Genomic DNA, 16,801 nt, shown 5'->3' with positions numbered 1-16,801 from the left:
AAGTGGTTGTTGCATTAAATGCAACTTCGAATTTCATTTTTTTTATAATTGACAGAGCTTATCTCTCTAGGTAGCATAACTTTTTGCACCAATTCATGGTTAAGTGATATTGTACAAGGCGAGGCTGATGAAGAAAATACTTTAGCTCATGTCCCGAGAGATCTTTTATATTTGTTTTATAGTTAATCTTTAACGCATCTCTTTGATAGATGAACATTCTCTACAAACATAAAATAAACATATGGATGCTTATTTAAGTATGATGTTTGCTTAGTTTATATGTATTGTCGGATGTTGAGTGTGTGTTTCATCTTTTTTATATACGTCTTATCAAACTCTGAGAAAAAATTTCACTATGTTATATTGTATATTAGACTAAACACATACATCTTATATGATTTATTGTTTTCATATAACTATTGTCTTACATAGGGATGACAAAGTAGATTGGCCCACCCCGCATAGCCCGCCCTGCCTAATGAACATGGGTTGGATTCTTTATCCTGCCCCGTCAACCCACATTCGTGTTTTTTTTACATAATATCCATTTGAAACACATACTTAGAAGCTAACTTAGAATTTGGGATTTCTGGAATAAATCCTTCAACCAAAATCACCTTTCAGTATCCAAATAGTATTTGCCATACATATAGTTTTGGTTTAGGAATTAGGTTTAATTAATGCAACTTATAGTTTTGGTTTATCTAAAGCAGTTTACTACATCGATGTAGAAATATGTATTGATGGAATTTTTAGGATGATACCTGTTTGCACATATACATGAAGGGGTGTAAATAATTTGTCTATAATTTATTAAGTTAATGAGGTGGTGAAGCATGAGTATAAAAATGTAGTGACGATTTCAATAATATGTCAATTGAAAACATGTTGCAACCAAAATTGAAGATATCATAACAAATGAGACCAACCATGGGCTTAACAGTGAAGTGAGGAAGGAAGGAGAGGAACGGTATGCGTGTGTGTACGTTGGAATGGAAACCTAAAGTGACCATGAGAGAACAACACTCACTCTGTCAGTGTGCCAAACTGGCAACACACAATTTTTTTTTTGCGGGTCAGTGAATCAAACCACCCCACCCCGCTGTTGGTCCGTGCGGGCTACGGGTTATGTGGGGTGGGCTAAGCGGGTTAGCAGGTTGAAAAACTAAACATGTCCCACGTTTTTTACTCGCAGATTGCAGGACGAACCGCATGACCCACCCCACATTGTCATCCCTAGTCTTACATACAAAATATGACAATGTTTTATACTTAATTATATTTTAACACTAACTAAGACCTTAGAGTTTCAGACTTTTGTCTAATTAATATATATATATATATATATATATATATATTTGTTTAATTTCTAAAAAAGCATTATGCAAAGACTAAATTTATATAACAAGTAAGTTTAAATTATAATATTTAGGATAAAAAAATATTTAAATCAAATATTTTTTTTAGCAGTATGAGAATTAAAAAATAATTTAGTTGAATAAAATCCATATAGTCATAGTAAAAATAACTTAAAATGTTAAAATTTACATTCCATTATTTTAAAAATTTAATAATAAAATAACTTGATATATTGAAAAGAAAAATTACACACAATTATAAATTTCTTTTATGTAAACTCAATGTTTGGTAGAATAAAAATACATTGAAGGAGACCATTTAATCATTCTTATAAATGAACTTGTAAACTCATACTTTGTTAAGAATGATTTAGTATGGTTTGGTAATAGTTTAATTTTTAATTTTTTACCTTATTATTTTGTTATTAATTACATAATATATCTTTCAATCACGTGTGAATATCACAATAGATGTGTGAGGATTTGAGAAAGTAAACTTTGAAGTGATTTGTGAGAAAAGTGTGAAGAAAATGGTGTTATTTAGATTAAGGAATGTAAAATGAATTTGTGGGGGGGAATTTACTATGAGTAATAGGATGGTTCTAAGAGAATTTTACAAATAATTAAATAATGAAATATGATATATTTTTGTGTAGATTTGAGTTTATTTAAAATCTTGTAAATTATCTCCAGTACGGTTGAATAATAATTTTTAAACAAATATAGGTTACTTATCATTGTTGGAACATAAAAAAAAATCATTATAAATTGAATTGTAGTATTGGAAATTGTAAAAAAACGTTTGAAAATACATTATCGGAACAAGAAGAAGGCTCAAATTTGGATTATAAAATTGTCTCAGATTCTTGGCACACCACTACTAGTAGCTAAACACATCACCACAAGCAACTAACCACCACCAGCTACTAACCAAACCACCATTAGCAACTAACCAAGCATACCACAATACACCATTTCATGAACACTACTAACGTGTTCTTATCACTTGTGTATCGATCGATACCAGACAAGCCAATCTCGACTTTGGTGATCAAACGACTGAGTTAAAGAACATCTCAATGCATGCAATAAATGACAGTAACAACAATTACAACATCACTTAATGAGACATATTCATGTCCAAAAATATACGAGAAATATCTCCGACAAATCAGCTAAAGACTGATTAACTGAAAAACGTTACAAATATTCTCTAGATATATGTCAATATATCTCCCTATTAATGAGGATCATGATGCATGTCAGTTAATAGCTGATATTCGGTCCATCATTACAAGAAGAAGGCTCAAATTTAGATTATAAAGCTCTCAAATTTTTTGCACACCACTACTAGCAGCTAAACACACCACAAAAAGCAACTAACCACCAATTGCTACTAAACACACCACCACCAACTACTAAACACACCACCACCAGCTACTAACCAAGCATACCACAATACACCATTTCATGAACACTGCTAACATGTTCTTATCACTTGTGCACCGATCGATACCGGACGAGTCAGTCTCAACTTTGGTGATCGAACGACTGAGTTAAAGAACATCTCAATGCATGCAATAAATGACAGTAACCACAGTTACAACATCACTTAATGACAGATTCATGTCCTGAAATATATGAGAAATATCTCCGACAAATCAGCTCAAGCCTGATTAACTGAAAAACGTTACTAATATTCTCCAGATATATGCCAATATATCTCCCTATTAATGAGGATCACGATGCATGTCAGTCAATAACTGATATCCGGTCCATCATGGCAATGGCTCATAACCAACACTATAAATAATACCATATGCAAAGGACTAAGTTACGCTTTTATCAATTACCAATATACATTCTTTACACAATGTACTTACTTGATTGTCGAAATACCTTTTTCAGGTCACTCTCGACCAAGCATCAACATTTGTGGAAGGAGACCTGAAGGAAGGAATCAGAGGATCATTGACACGACAACAATTGTACGCCTAGTCTTAAGTACTATCTAGGTCTTCTTTGGCTATACAGGTACAACTTGTAAAAAAAAAAAAAAACAAGTTAACTTCATGAAATCACAACAAAAAAAACCACGCATAATCAATTACGAGTCTCAAATAATCGATTATGTTTGATGACGTCTTTAAGCCATAATCGATTACCCCTTATTTTTCAGCCATAATTGAGTATGCTTGATTAGGTTTTTAAGCCATAATCGATTATTTTTTTTTCAGCCATAACCAAATTATGCTTGATGATGTTTTAAAGTCATAATCAGTTATCTCTTATTTTTTTTAGCCATAATTAATTATGCTTAATGATATTAAGGATAATCAATTATATAGAAAAAAAAAAACACATGTATAATCCATGATTAGAAACGCGTAATCGATTAATGACTTCGATGGTATACCCTTTGATGATTTTGTATTTCTTCAAAATTTGTTATGAAGATTTGGAAATGGAGTTGGTTGTAGCATACACACGTCATGTGATGTGAAAGAGGGAGTAATTACACCTTTCATTACCTCCTTTTCCACGTACATTTGCTAAACAAAACTCAAAACATTCACTACATCCATTTTTGCACGGTAAGAAAACTCATTTTTAATCAATAAAAATATCTTTATTTTTTTTATTTAATACCTATATCAATAAATTATAATTTAGTTATAATTTTTTCATTTTCTATATAATCCTTTTACTTAATTTCCATTGTTATTTTTTCGTTGAGAATTTCTTTTCAGTCTTTTCAAATATCACGACTTTTTTTATTTAATTCCAATATTATCAGTCTTTCGATTTTTTATTTCACACAAATATCTAATGAATGAAATGAGTACAAACATTAAAAACAATCTACATCGGAAAAAAAAATATTTTCGTAAGAGAGAAAACAAAAATAATTTAATATTATTAGTTTATTACACCTACCAATGAGAATTATCTGTTGACTACACAGTTATATATATAAATACCAATTATCAGTTATTTTTCTCAGAAAAAATCAATTATTCATTCAAGTGTCTATCAAAAAAAGAAGAAGAAATTGTTCTTTCAAGCATTTCCAACAAACACCAACCTCAAGAAGGATCATTAAGGTTGCCATTTGCAATAATTTTGTAATTCAATTGAGATAGCTCGATAAGCGAGCATGGCTTTGAGGCTTTTGATATCGCAGGTAAGTTGATTCCTGTTTCTCAATCGAACACGTCCTTCGTCATTGTCTTCCTTGTTTGTTATTCTTTCCTGAAACCCTAATTTTGACCTTTTACAGGATTGGCTTGTTGATTTTTATACCCATTTCTCCTTCATCCGTTTTCTATATTCTTTTTAGTGTAATGGATAATGGGTCTAAGGGGTTTCTTCTAGTTTTGATTCAGGATAAGAAAATTTAAAACTTTCTGCTATAGGGGGGAAAAAACATTTTTTTTTTCGAAGTCATTGTAGGCCTTATAACAAATGGTTGCCTCTGTTTTGAGAATTTTTAGGAGCAGTGAAGATTGCATCCATATCGATTTCCGCCTGTTGGGTTATATGGTTCTTTGTGTGTATGGAGTTTTTTGTTCTGTAACTTACGAGGAAATATCCTATGGGGGCTTCAAGTATCAGCTTTGAACAGTTGGTCTTTAACTTATTATTGTTCATCTTATAGTGTTTTTATTAGTTGTCGTACTTTTGGTAATTTGCTCGTGGTTCTAGTTTCAAACCTCTCCATTGTACACCAAAAAATAAGTGTAAGGCATTAGGGAAATATGAGAACTTGAACTTGTGTTCATTATGCATGTCCCGTGCATTATTGATTATGTTGCTAGTTTTTACACAAAACTAGTGAGCATATGTGGTTTATATTTTGGATTTATTTAATGATTTAGTTACTTGATAATTTATTTTTACAGGTTGCAAGACGACAATCCAAATTTGGGCAGATTCAAAGTGTGTTTGCTACAAGCTATTTTTCTGTCAGTAAGTTTAGACATGGTGCAGGTATAGATCCCTTCCCCCTCGACCATGAATTATTCTTATAGTTAACTTCTTGTTATTTGCTTATATAAGTTAAAAGCTTTTCTTTTCTTAATATAGATTTATTTTTCCCCTAATTATGTTGGTTTGGGAATTAACCTTCAACAATTTTTTGTGTTGTGGAATTATTTTATCTTTCTTTTTTTTTTCTTGGGAGGTGGGGGTGGGTTGGTTTCTTTGTGGAATTATTCACGTCACTGTCACTTTTTATTTTCAGTATATGTTCATGTTCCAAGTACTTGAATATTGTGTTCCATTTGATATTTAGCTTTTTGTTTTTAACACTTTCAAAATTATGTAGGGAATAGGTTTTTGGGTGCCCAAGAGAGATTTCAGTCTAGCTACCTTGGCAGTATAGCTCGTCGAGCGCGTGATGCAGATGAAGCCGCTGAAGTTGCTTATCTCAAAGAACTTTACCATCAGAATGATCCTGAGGCTGTCATTAGAGTATTTGAAAGTCAGCCATCTTTGCATAATAGTCCCTCGGCTCTTTCTGAATACGTGAAAGCACTGGTGAAAGTTGATAGGCTTGATGAAAGTGAATTACTGAAGACATTAAGGAGAGGTGCTTATTTTGGTTGAACTGCTCATATTTTTGTGCTTGGTTACCCTATATTTGTCAAAACTCGTTGACTGACCTTTTAATTTTATCCATTATACAATTATATAAGGTCTTTGCCAAGCAAGCAACCATATCTGTTTTTTATGCTTCTGCTTTCTTCCAGGGTACTATGTTTTGTAGGGGTGTGGAAACTGTTAAATTGTGTCTGCTAGAGTTCACTGACCAAGCAGTTGTTTTCCTGACTTCAGATTTTTTTACTAACAAAAAGTGTTAATATTTTGATTAGAAAACTGGGCTATCCACTAATCCGTGAAAAGGAGGTATTTTTTCCGGGTTGTACATTAAGTAAAAAGTCCCAGGCAAGGATTTTATTTCCATTTCTTTTAGAACTCTTCATTCGCTGACTGCTAGGATTTGATATTAAAGACTCAAGCATCCTGTGTAGGCTCCCCTCCCCCTTCACAGACACATGCACACTTTTTTTAAATTTGTACTTTTATATCTTATCTCATTTATCTGGCATTCATGAATGACTTTAATTGTGAAGGAAATCAATAGGGTATTGATATATTACTGAAGTGATAGAACCAGTTGGTTAAACCTTCCGTACTTATATGTTTCTCTCAAGCCAGCAGTTACGTCTTTGTCTAAAATAGTATGTTAGTCAATTGTTTTGTACTTTTCTATGGTTTGTGCTTGTTAGAAATATAAGATAATATGTCTTATATTTCTAACAGTGCCGATAATTCATTTGTCCGGTTGTACTGTCAGTCAATAATCTTTTCCAGGGATTAAAAAGTTCAATTAGTGTCTTGTACCATTAATCAGATTGATAAAGAATCTTTTTTTTTTCTGTGATTAAATTAGAATCGGGAATGTGATGCCTCTTTTGGCCTTTCATGCAGTCCTTGGACAAGTATAATTTTATACAACTGCATGAACAAAATGAGGCAAGACAGAAATTATATTCAGCTGACAAAAATTGGCACATCAATTAATACATGTCTAAAGTGATATTGATCTTACTGCATCAGCTGTTTGGATATTTATTTCTCTAGCATATTTTTTAATCATAAATTATGACCAGAGGTGTTATGAGTTTTCAGGCATGTCCAATTCAGCAGTGAATGAGGAAGAAACTGTAGCTGGTCTTTCTGCTTTAAGAAATTTAGGAAAATCGACAAAAGATAATATTATTGGAACTTCTAGCAATCCAATCCATATGGTGGCTAGAGAAGGTGGGAATATAAAAGATCAGCTATGGCGTACACTCAGGTCCATTGCGGTGGTCTTTTTCTTGATTTCTGGCGTAGGAGCACTCATTGAAGATAAAGGAATTAGTAAAGGTATTTCCTAGTCAGTATTGTCTTTTCATATTTTTTTCTTAATCTGATCTTAGAAGACATGTTCTCTGGTTTCTTTTTCCATGTTTCCCAGGACTTGGTATAAATGAAGAAGTGCAACCTAGCATGGAATCAACCACAAAATTTAGTGATGTAAAAGGTGTTGATGAGGCAAAGGCTGAGCTGGAAGAAATTGTTCATTACCTTCGAGATCCTAAGGTAGAATTTTTGGCATACATTCATGCTCCCTGTTGCATACATTTCAGGCATTGTGCACCCATGCTTGAGCACTTGAACTGGTATTGTATATATGTGGATATAATATACTTTTTAACAATTTAACCCATATTCGTCATTACATGTCCTGGCCTAGTGTGTTTTGATTGATCACTTAATATGATTGTTGATTTAAGGCCACGTCAAGTATTGTAACTCCTAGTCTGTGGACGGGTCATTCAATTCAAGTTAAAATTTAGGGAAACTTGTGAATAAATTAGATCTCTTTGTAGCATAGTTTGTGCTGGAGAAAACTTGGTAACTGGATTTGGGTGTTCTTACTTCAGGATGATACCTACCTAACATCAATAAAACAATACTCTTTAACATATTCCTCGTAGTTGTTTCTACTTCCCTTGGAGTTGATGAACTTCATTTGACAATCTAAAATTGGGTGACATATATAAGATAACTTCTTAATTGGGCTATTTGTTAGTCAATACCTGAATTATGTTCGATTCGGCTTGATGCCACATCCCTTTTTCATACTCTTCTGTTATATTTTATATGCTTGTTCTGGTCACATATACCAGCCTGTACATTTCCTTATCATATTTGTAATTAGATGATTTGCTTCCCTTGTGACAGCGCTTTACTCGTCTTGGTGGTAAGCTTCCAAAAGGAGTTTTGCTTGTTGGTCCACCTGGTACTGGAAAAACAATGTTGGCTAGAGCTATTGCTGGTGAGGCTGGGGTTCCGTTCTTCTCCAGCAGTGGAAGTGAATTTGAAGAGATGTATGTTGGTGTTGGTGCGCGAAGGGTGAGGGATCTTTTTGCTGCTGCAAGGAAACGAGCACCTTGTATAATATTCATTGATGAGATTGATGCTATTGGAGGAAGCCGACACCCAAAGGACCAAATGTACATGAAGATGACATTAAATCAGTTACTGGTTGAGCTAGATGGGTTCAAGCAAAATGAGGGAATAATTGTGATTGGTGCAACTAATTTTCCAGAATCATTGGACAATGCACTGGTGAGACCTGGGCGGTTTGATCGCCATGTTGATGTTCCCAATCCGGATGTAAAAGGAAGACAGCAGATTCTGGAATCACACATGTCAAAGGTATGGTTTTATCTCTTGCATAGAACGTTGTTGAATACCAAGATTACATGTTACAGAAATTTCTGTATTCCTAGTATTGAGAAACTCCTGCAGAGGTTGTCTATGTCCAAAAAGCTGTTAGAATAGGTATTAAATATAGGTAGTAAATAGTTGTATTGGAAAACTGCTATGCTATATCTTGTACCTATCTTTGTACTTAGGACTCTAGTTCTTGCTTTTGATCTTTGCTCTTTAGAGTTCTATCAATATAAATATGAGAACATAAGAGAGGTGTGATCAAGCCCTCCAAAGTATATTGTCTCTTTTATCTTAAGTTGGTATCAGAGCAGTTTGATCCTACTCTGTTGGTCTCAATCTTCTTCGGCAAAGTATCCACCGTCACAACTTTCTTCGGTAACCACCGCATCTAGAGCGTCTCTCTAGGTGACAGCCAACCCCGCTACTCCATGCGTCACCTTGTGTTCATTCTCTGTTCATTGCTGCTAGGCATGTGACATCCACACATCGCTTTTCTCTTGCCGAAGCGACATCGCGCCTCCTCCGCAGGCCTCGTCGAACCTCCTCATCTCTGCTCTGATTGTTGGTTCTTCATTTTTGGCATGGTTGAAGGTCAAAACTAGGGTTCTCTATTTGTTGTCTTTATTGGTTGTTTTTTCTCAGTTGGTTTGCATTCAACTCCAATGAAAATTTCTTTAGGACTTGTTGTCTCCTTCTCTAGAAGTCCTCTCGTTACCTCAACAAAACTAAATGGGAAAAATTATCCTTCCGTTCCTTGGCCAAGGTTTCCACGATCACCTTAAACAAGACAGGAGTAATGTGTCATTTGATCAAGCTGAACAGTGGAAGCAAACTGATATTCAGCTTTGTGCATTATTGTGGCAATCTGGGGAACCCAAATTATTGGGTACTCTTAGATCATTTAGAACGTGTAACTTTTTTTTGGAAAAAGGTTCAAAATATTTTGCAAATGATATTCAGAGTCTTTACGACTCGGCTCCTTCGGGTTCCAACACTTTCAAGCAGAAATTTTCAAAAACCTGCGAAATCTTTTGTCATGGTTTCTACATGTGGAAGAGGAGTACACTAAGCTAGAGGAGGACGTGATGGTAGGGGACATCATCAATGCACGTACTATAAAAGAATGAGTCACATCCAATAGAATTACTTCTCTTTGCACAACTTTCATGATATGATAGCCAATATCTCTAAAGTTGAAGTTGTTGTGCCCAAATTCTTTGATGAAGAATACCAAGAATATTTGAGGTTGAAATCTAATAACTTGGCACAATCATTTGCAAATCTCGACTTGTCAACAACTTGCTTCTCACAATTCGTGGAAGTTGTGTTAACATTTTCAAGCCAAGGATCTTAAAAGCCTCAAGTACTTCTTGAGTATTGAAGTAGCTCAGTAAAAAAAAAGGTGTTGTAATCTCTTAAAGGAAGTATGCTATAGATATCCCAAAAAACTGTAGACCAGTGGATGGTCCTATAGTTCGAAATAAAAAATTAATGACATAATAAGGTGAATCTTTTTCTGATCCAGTAAGATATAAAAGTGTGATTGAAAAACTTATTTATCTTATTATTACTAGACTTGATCTGACTTTTGTAGTTGGTGTTGTTAGTCAGTTCATGAAGGCTCCTTGTATGGGCCATTGGAATGCTATCATCCGTGTCCTAAGTACCTCAAAAAGGGCTCCAGGACAAGGTTTGCTATATAAAGATAAAGGAAACATCTGAATTTTTAGGTATTGTGATGCTGATTGTGCAGGATCTCATACTGACAAACAATACTACAAGATATTGTGTCCTCCTTGGAGGAAATATTATTTCTTGGAAAAGTAAGAAACGAAGTGTAATTGCCCGATCAACTACTGAGGCTGAATATAGGGCAATGTTGTCTCTTACTAGTGAACTTATGGGTGAAACAATTCCTTCAAGAACTTAAACTTCTATGAGATTCAACAAATGAAGATGTATTGTGATAACCAATTTGCTCTCCACATTGCTTCCAATCTAGTGTTTCATGAGAGAATAAACACAGAGAAATTGATTGTTATTTTATTTGAAAAAAGTAGTTGTCCAAGGAAAGTTGTAGTTTGTCAGATCCAATTATCAACTTGCAGTTGTGTTAACAAAATTCTCAAGGGGACCTTGGATTGAATTTATTTGTTCCAAGGTTGGTACATACAATTTGTATGCTCCAATTTGAGGGGGAGTATTAGAATAGGTATTAAATATAGGTATTAAGTAGTTGTATTGGAAAACTGCTATATGCTGTACCTATGAGTTGTACCTAGGACTCTAGTTCTGGCTTTTAATCTTTGCTCTTCCCTCTACTCATTGTATTAGAATTCTATCAATATAAATGAGAACATAAGAGAGGTGTAATCAAGCCCTCTAAAATATATTGTCACTTTTTATGGAAGACAGCTGATTTTGGAATCACACATGTCAAAGGTATGGTTTTATCACTTGCAAAGAACGTTGTAGAATACCAATTTGAAAAGGATAAAAATAGGATTAAATCACACCAGATTACTGGTGTTACAGAAATTTCTTTCTGTCCTAGTGTTGAGAAACTCTTACAGAGGTTGTCTCTGTCCAGAAACTACCTAGCACGTAACTGTCCCTTAACATTCCGCACCCTCTAATTCCCTCTAGAAACTGTAAAATGACAGTTATTAAAGCTGCACTTGTTATTAAAACTTAGTCCTAAAATGCAAGTTATTAACTGCGGTGATTTAGGATATAAGTTTGGCTTGGTGGTCAAAAGTTGATGCAGGGGGTGGCATAGACTGTGGGTTTGAGTCCACGGCTGACAAAAAAAAAGTATATTAACAAAAAAGAAAAACTGCATTGATTTTTACAACTGATTCTTACATTTCCTAGAATAGGCTTTCCAAATAATGTCTCTGGGTGGTCAGGTGCCTCATCATCACCTTCCTTCAGAAGTTTGCATATGAACAATATTTTCTTGGGAAAGGCAAAATCCACTTCGGTGATCTCTATGCCTTGGGGGATTACTTTCATGGCTTTTTGCTACGAGGATTCCTTGCCTTCAGCAAAAGAAAAGTCGGAAACTGCTGCTGCAGAACCTATTGGTTTTCCCAAGTTGCATTCTCTATTGCTAAACCTTTTCATTGCCCAAAATATTCTGTGATTTGATTCTTTTCTCAATCACTTCTCTGCTGTCAAAAATTTGTCCTGGATTAACTTCTTGTGTTTGATGAATCTCTAATTCAAGGGGAAATTCTGGTTCAAGAAGATCAAATTGTCTTTCTTAAATGAAATTTGGGACAAATGGGTTTGAAGTAGGAGGAAGTTGCAGCAAGCCTCCCCATGCTATCTGTAATTTAATTTGAAATGGTCCATGGAAATGAGGAGCTCACTTTTGGTTGATCTGGTTACATGGATTGTTGTCTATTTGGCCTTAATTTCAATGAAACCCAGTTACTATAGAAATTTGCCTTTGTTTCATTTGATCTTGGGCCTTAGCTGGATGATACTTAAGCTGAGTGTCACTGAAATTGGATCATAATTATGAAAGAAAAGTGCCTAACCTGCAGAACTTCAAGGATCTGCACCTCCCAATAGCCAATATCTCAAATTCTCTGACAACTCACCAGATAAAATCTCCTTTTCTTATTTATTGGCAACATGCATTCTCTGATCATCTCAGCCCCCAACTGACTAACTAACTCTCTCACTTACTAACTTCTAATGTATTCATCATGTTCTTATAACTCTTTGGCTATACTCTGCACTTTCCTTTTTCCATCTATAAAGCAAATAATAGAGGAGCTCTTCCATACAGCACCTGAAATGTAGTACAAATGAATGCATGTGTGAAAGGGTGTGTTGGAGGTCTCACATATACCAGAAATATGGTCAAGTTATAATATATAAGTTGGTGCAAATCTAACCTTCCTAGCCAAATTTGTGAAATTAAGTTAGGCTTAAAATCCACTTTTTAAGAATATACTTTTTGTCTTGCATATTACTTGATTCTTTCTGCTATCAAGCCTTTATACACACACACATATTGATTATTTAATATAAATAACAAATATTAGAATGGTGATCATGCTGCTATCCTATTTTTGGGGTTGGCTACTCTTTACTAGTGTCCAAGATTGACTACTATGATATGAAAGAACACTAACTGGTTCGGCCTTTGGTTGAAGTAATTGAGTGCACTAAATTGTTGGAAACTCCAGAAAAAGCTTTAATACTTTATACAACTCACTGTTTTTTATTTTCTGTTAAGTGACTGATTTGTGCAGCTGTTGACTATACATCTTTATCTGTAGTCCATAGATATCACCCAATCTCTCTTGTAGGACTCCCCACAATAGTTAAAACCTACCGGTGCTGTCTCTAGATTTATGTTCTCCAAACTGTTTTCACTGTGCAATCCGCCCTTAATAAATGTTGCTCAAGTACCATGGTGAATTATCATGGACATGTCCTTTCAATCGACTAACAGGTTGTCTCTAAATTTCTATTTTCCAAACTGTTTCCGCAATGCCACCTGCCCTTGTTAATAAATTTTACTCAAGTGCCATGGTTAATTATCATGGATATTTCCTTCCAATCAACTAACACCTCTCCTAATGTCTCAAGTCATGCAATTCCTAAAGTCACATCTACTTCCAAATCCAACTCGTAGGCATCATTAAAATATCTATTATTATCCAACTTCATCAACAAACCCACACATTTCTCTTTTTATTTGTTTTATCTACCTCAAGTCCCAAAGTAGAAGTAAAGATGCTAGTGATAAAATTGTGGAAATTTTTATAAAAAAATTGGTGCTATGGATGAAATTTGTTCCATACATGAAGCATAATATTGGAAAGTTGCCTGAATTGTAGTCACCACTAGCTTACCTTAATTAATAATTGCTATCTATCGAAGTTGGTTTCCAATGTCTTGGAAAAAGAATACCAATGCAGGGGACGATGAGTAGAAATTGTAGGGTGCACTCTTACCAGGACCAAAGTTTATCCTAGATTTTTTGTTAGGTCACCAGCATTTCCATCTAAATTCCAAGACATAATCTTCTAGTCTTTCTTTCCACCAGCTATTGGTATGCCAAATTTTCTGCTAGATTTTTCTGTTTAACCTATGTTCATGTTGCTGAGGAAGCCACTGATGAAGAGTCCTTTATTTTTGCCAGATTGTACTTGTTATGTTTAGCCCTAGACTGAAACGATTTTGCCTTGCATATCAGACTGTGGACGCCTTCTTATATTATTTATTGATCCTGCATTTCGTCACGTCATGAGTCAAACAGCCACTTTGATGACCTTGATACAGTGCTGGAAGACCCTATTTTCTCACTCCAACCTGCACACCTTGTAGTATACATAAATGTATTTTTTCTACCACTAGATGCGTGCGAGCAGCATGGCTTGAATTTTCGTTTTGGGTTGAAGAGTTGCATCTAATGCTTATTTCAGCTTGTAAACCACCCAATAGATAATCCAAAATATTGTTCCTTTGGGTAAACGCTGAACTTGTGATGAGAAAAACTCAAGTTATTCCATAAATTCTTCCACACAGTCCTCTTGTTTAATTTCAGTCAGTTTTTGGAAAGTATTTTTATATTATTGCCCCCCAAACATATCACCATTTCGCTATCAACTTCTACCATCCGATATTTAACCCATTCTAATCTAATATAGTTTCACTTCTCCACCCAATCCGATATTTGAACTTCAAAATAAATTCCTGCCCTTAGTAATCCACCCAATAGGATCATCTCTGTCACATGATGGCGGCTCCACCATAACAGCAATTTGATTGATACTCATCCATATCAGGGTTGCTTGAGCATGATCATTTCCCTTCTCAGTGTGACGAACTGCCTTGCTCATCTTCACATTGTGGCTCACCCATTAGTTTTCTTATCTCAAACATAATCTTCTCAGAATTTGCCTTCACCTGCCCTATATGCGCGTCCATTTTTGCCAATTTCTCTCATCCACACTACCCCTACACAAGTCTGGCTTATAGCCATTCTAATTTCTCCTTCTAGTTATCCAGCCTCGGTTACATATATAGTGATTTTACATTTTGCTGGTTACAAGAATTCCCTCCTTTAACATGATAGAACACCGAGTTGAAAAGCATAAAATTATGATTAAATCACACAAGGTTACACAAATTATAGGATTTTCTTGCTGTTCCGGAGCTCAGGAATTCTAGAGAGGTTATCCGTCAAGAAAATTACCAAACCTGACAACTTTCTGCCCTCCTCCCCTCCCCCCAAAAAAAATAAAAAAAAACAGACGCAAATATAAACAAAACCACATATATTCCCTGCAGAAACTATTAAATCAAATGTAAATTATTAAAACTAAGTCCTAACAGTGCAGTTTTTGGTGTAATTATTGAAACTAAGGCCTATATTTCATAGAATAGGATTTCCAAATAATTGGTCCTTTTTGGGTGGTTTGAGATCCCTTATCAGCATGAATCTTATTTGGTAGATTGGAATAGACGGCATGATTCCTTTTTAGTGCTCTGATTATATTGGTACTAAACATTGCTGTTTTATGCTTTCTTTTGCGGATTTTATTGGCTATCAGTTGGATGCTCGTGTACGAGACATTTATTATATCCATTACTTGTATAACTATGATTGGCATTACCCATACTTGTTTTACTGGATTTTTATCTCAAATCAAATACAGGTTTTGAAGGCTGATGATGTTGATCTAATGATCATTGCTCGAGGAACACCTGGGTTCTCTGGTGCTGACCTTGCAAACTTGATTAACATGGCTGCTATCAAGGCTGCAATGGATGGTGCCAAAGCTGTGACCATGGCTGATTTAGAGCATGCAAAAGACAAGATGCTAATGGGCAGTGAACGCAAGTCAGCTGTCGTATCTCCGGAGCAACGAAAGTTGACTGCTTTCCATGAGGGTGGTCATGCCCTTGTTGCCATTCATACTGATGGGGCCCTCCCTGTTCACAAAGCAACTATAGTTCCCCGCGGTATGGCTCTTGGCATGGTAATGCAATTGCCGGATGCCGACGAGACCAGCAGTTCCCGTAAACAGATGCTTGCCAGGCTTGATGTTTGCATGGGAGGCCGGGTAGCCGAAGAGCTAATTTTTGGAGAAAATGAAGTCACTTCTGGTGCATCCTCAGATCTCAAGCAAGCAACTAGTTTGGCAAGGGTGATGGTTACCAAATATGGCATGGGCAGTGAAGTTGGACTAGTCACACACGATTACAAAGATGATGGGAGGAGCATGAGCTCAGAGACAAGGCTTCTCATTGAGAAAGAGGTGAAGCAATTCCTGGAGAGGGCTTACAACAATGCAAAAACCATTCTCACCACTCACAACAAGGAGCTACATGCACTTGCACATGCTCTTTTGGAGCACGAGACCCTCACAGGAACTCAGATAAAGACATTGCTTGCCGAAGTTAGAACTCAGATGCAGCAGCAGCCTCAAACAGTTGAAGCTCAGAGCAGTTCACAATCCAACACAGTGCCTCCACCATCCACCAACCCGGCATCTGCTGCTGCTGCCGCTGCAGCCGCCGCTGCCACAGCTGCAGCCACAGCTACTGCGGCTGCCGCCAAGGCTAAAGGTGCTCCAGTGGGATCTTAGCAGAACAAGATGCTAGATCAGCAAACATAACTTGTACGACTAGATTGAAAATGTTCTTATAGTAATTTTTTCAGGTTTTTCTTCACATGGAGGAACTCAGCTCATTCACCTCGGATTGTAGTTGGCATAAAAGTATACGCATTTACTTTTTTCATTGTTTGTAGTGTACAATGAAAAAATTAATAGATTATCAGGTGTCTCCTACTCAATCTGGGACTCTCTCACGTGGTCTTTATCAGAAGAGACATTACAACACATTACCGTCTTCAATTTTCCTTTAAGGTCAATTTGCTTTGTACCTTTTTAAATTTAATTGCATTAAACTTATGCATGTAAAAGGTTGTTATGTTCATCTTATAATATCCTAGTTTATATTTGAAATCCGTTTAGCATCTAAAAAAAACTAATAAAAACTTATTCTAATAGTTTTTTATTAGAAGTATTTAGGAACTTGCAATGAAAATCAATTTTGTGTAAAAATACGTGGTCAAATAAAGTATTTAATTCTATATATTATGTCAATTTCACATGAGAATT

General features: G+C 35.4%; 1 protein-coding gene and 1 pseudogene across 1 annotated transcript; both read left to right on the top strand.

The window, feature by feature from the left end:
* The first annotated feature begins 4,240 nt into the window (after positions 1–4,240).
* Positions 4,241–16,519, top strand: FTSH4 (FTSH protease 4). Its single transcript, XM_068619877.1, has 7 exons — positions 4,241–4,542; positions 5,261–5,348; positions 5,686–5,949; positions 7,053–7,292; positions 7,384–7,508; positions 8,154–8,630; positions 15,332–16,519. Exons 1-7 carry the CDS (start codon positions 4,516–4,518, stop codon positions 16,262–16,264), a joined length of 2,154 nt encoding a protein of 717 aa, XP_068475978.1. The 5' UTR covers positions 4,241–4,515; the 3' UTR covers positions 16,265–16,519.
* On the top strand, positions 9,186–10,149 carry LOC150029466 (uncharacterized; annotated as a pseudogene).
* Positions 16,520–16,801: the final 282 nt, after the last annotated feature.

Source organism: Phaseolus vulgaris, chromosome 1, assembly GCF_051622355.1.
Source record: "Phaseolus vulgaris cultivar YP4 chromosome 1, ASM5162235v1, whole genome shotgun sequence".
Lineage (NCBI taxonomy): Eukaryota > Viridiplantae > Streptophyta > Magnoliopsida > Fabales > Fabaceae > Phaseolus > Phaseolus vulgaris.
The sequence above is the reverse complement of the archived record's forward strand: the minus strand, read 5'-3'. Positions and strand labels throughout refer to the sequence as shown.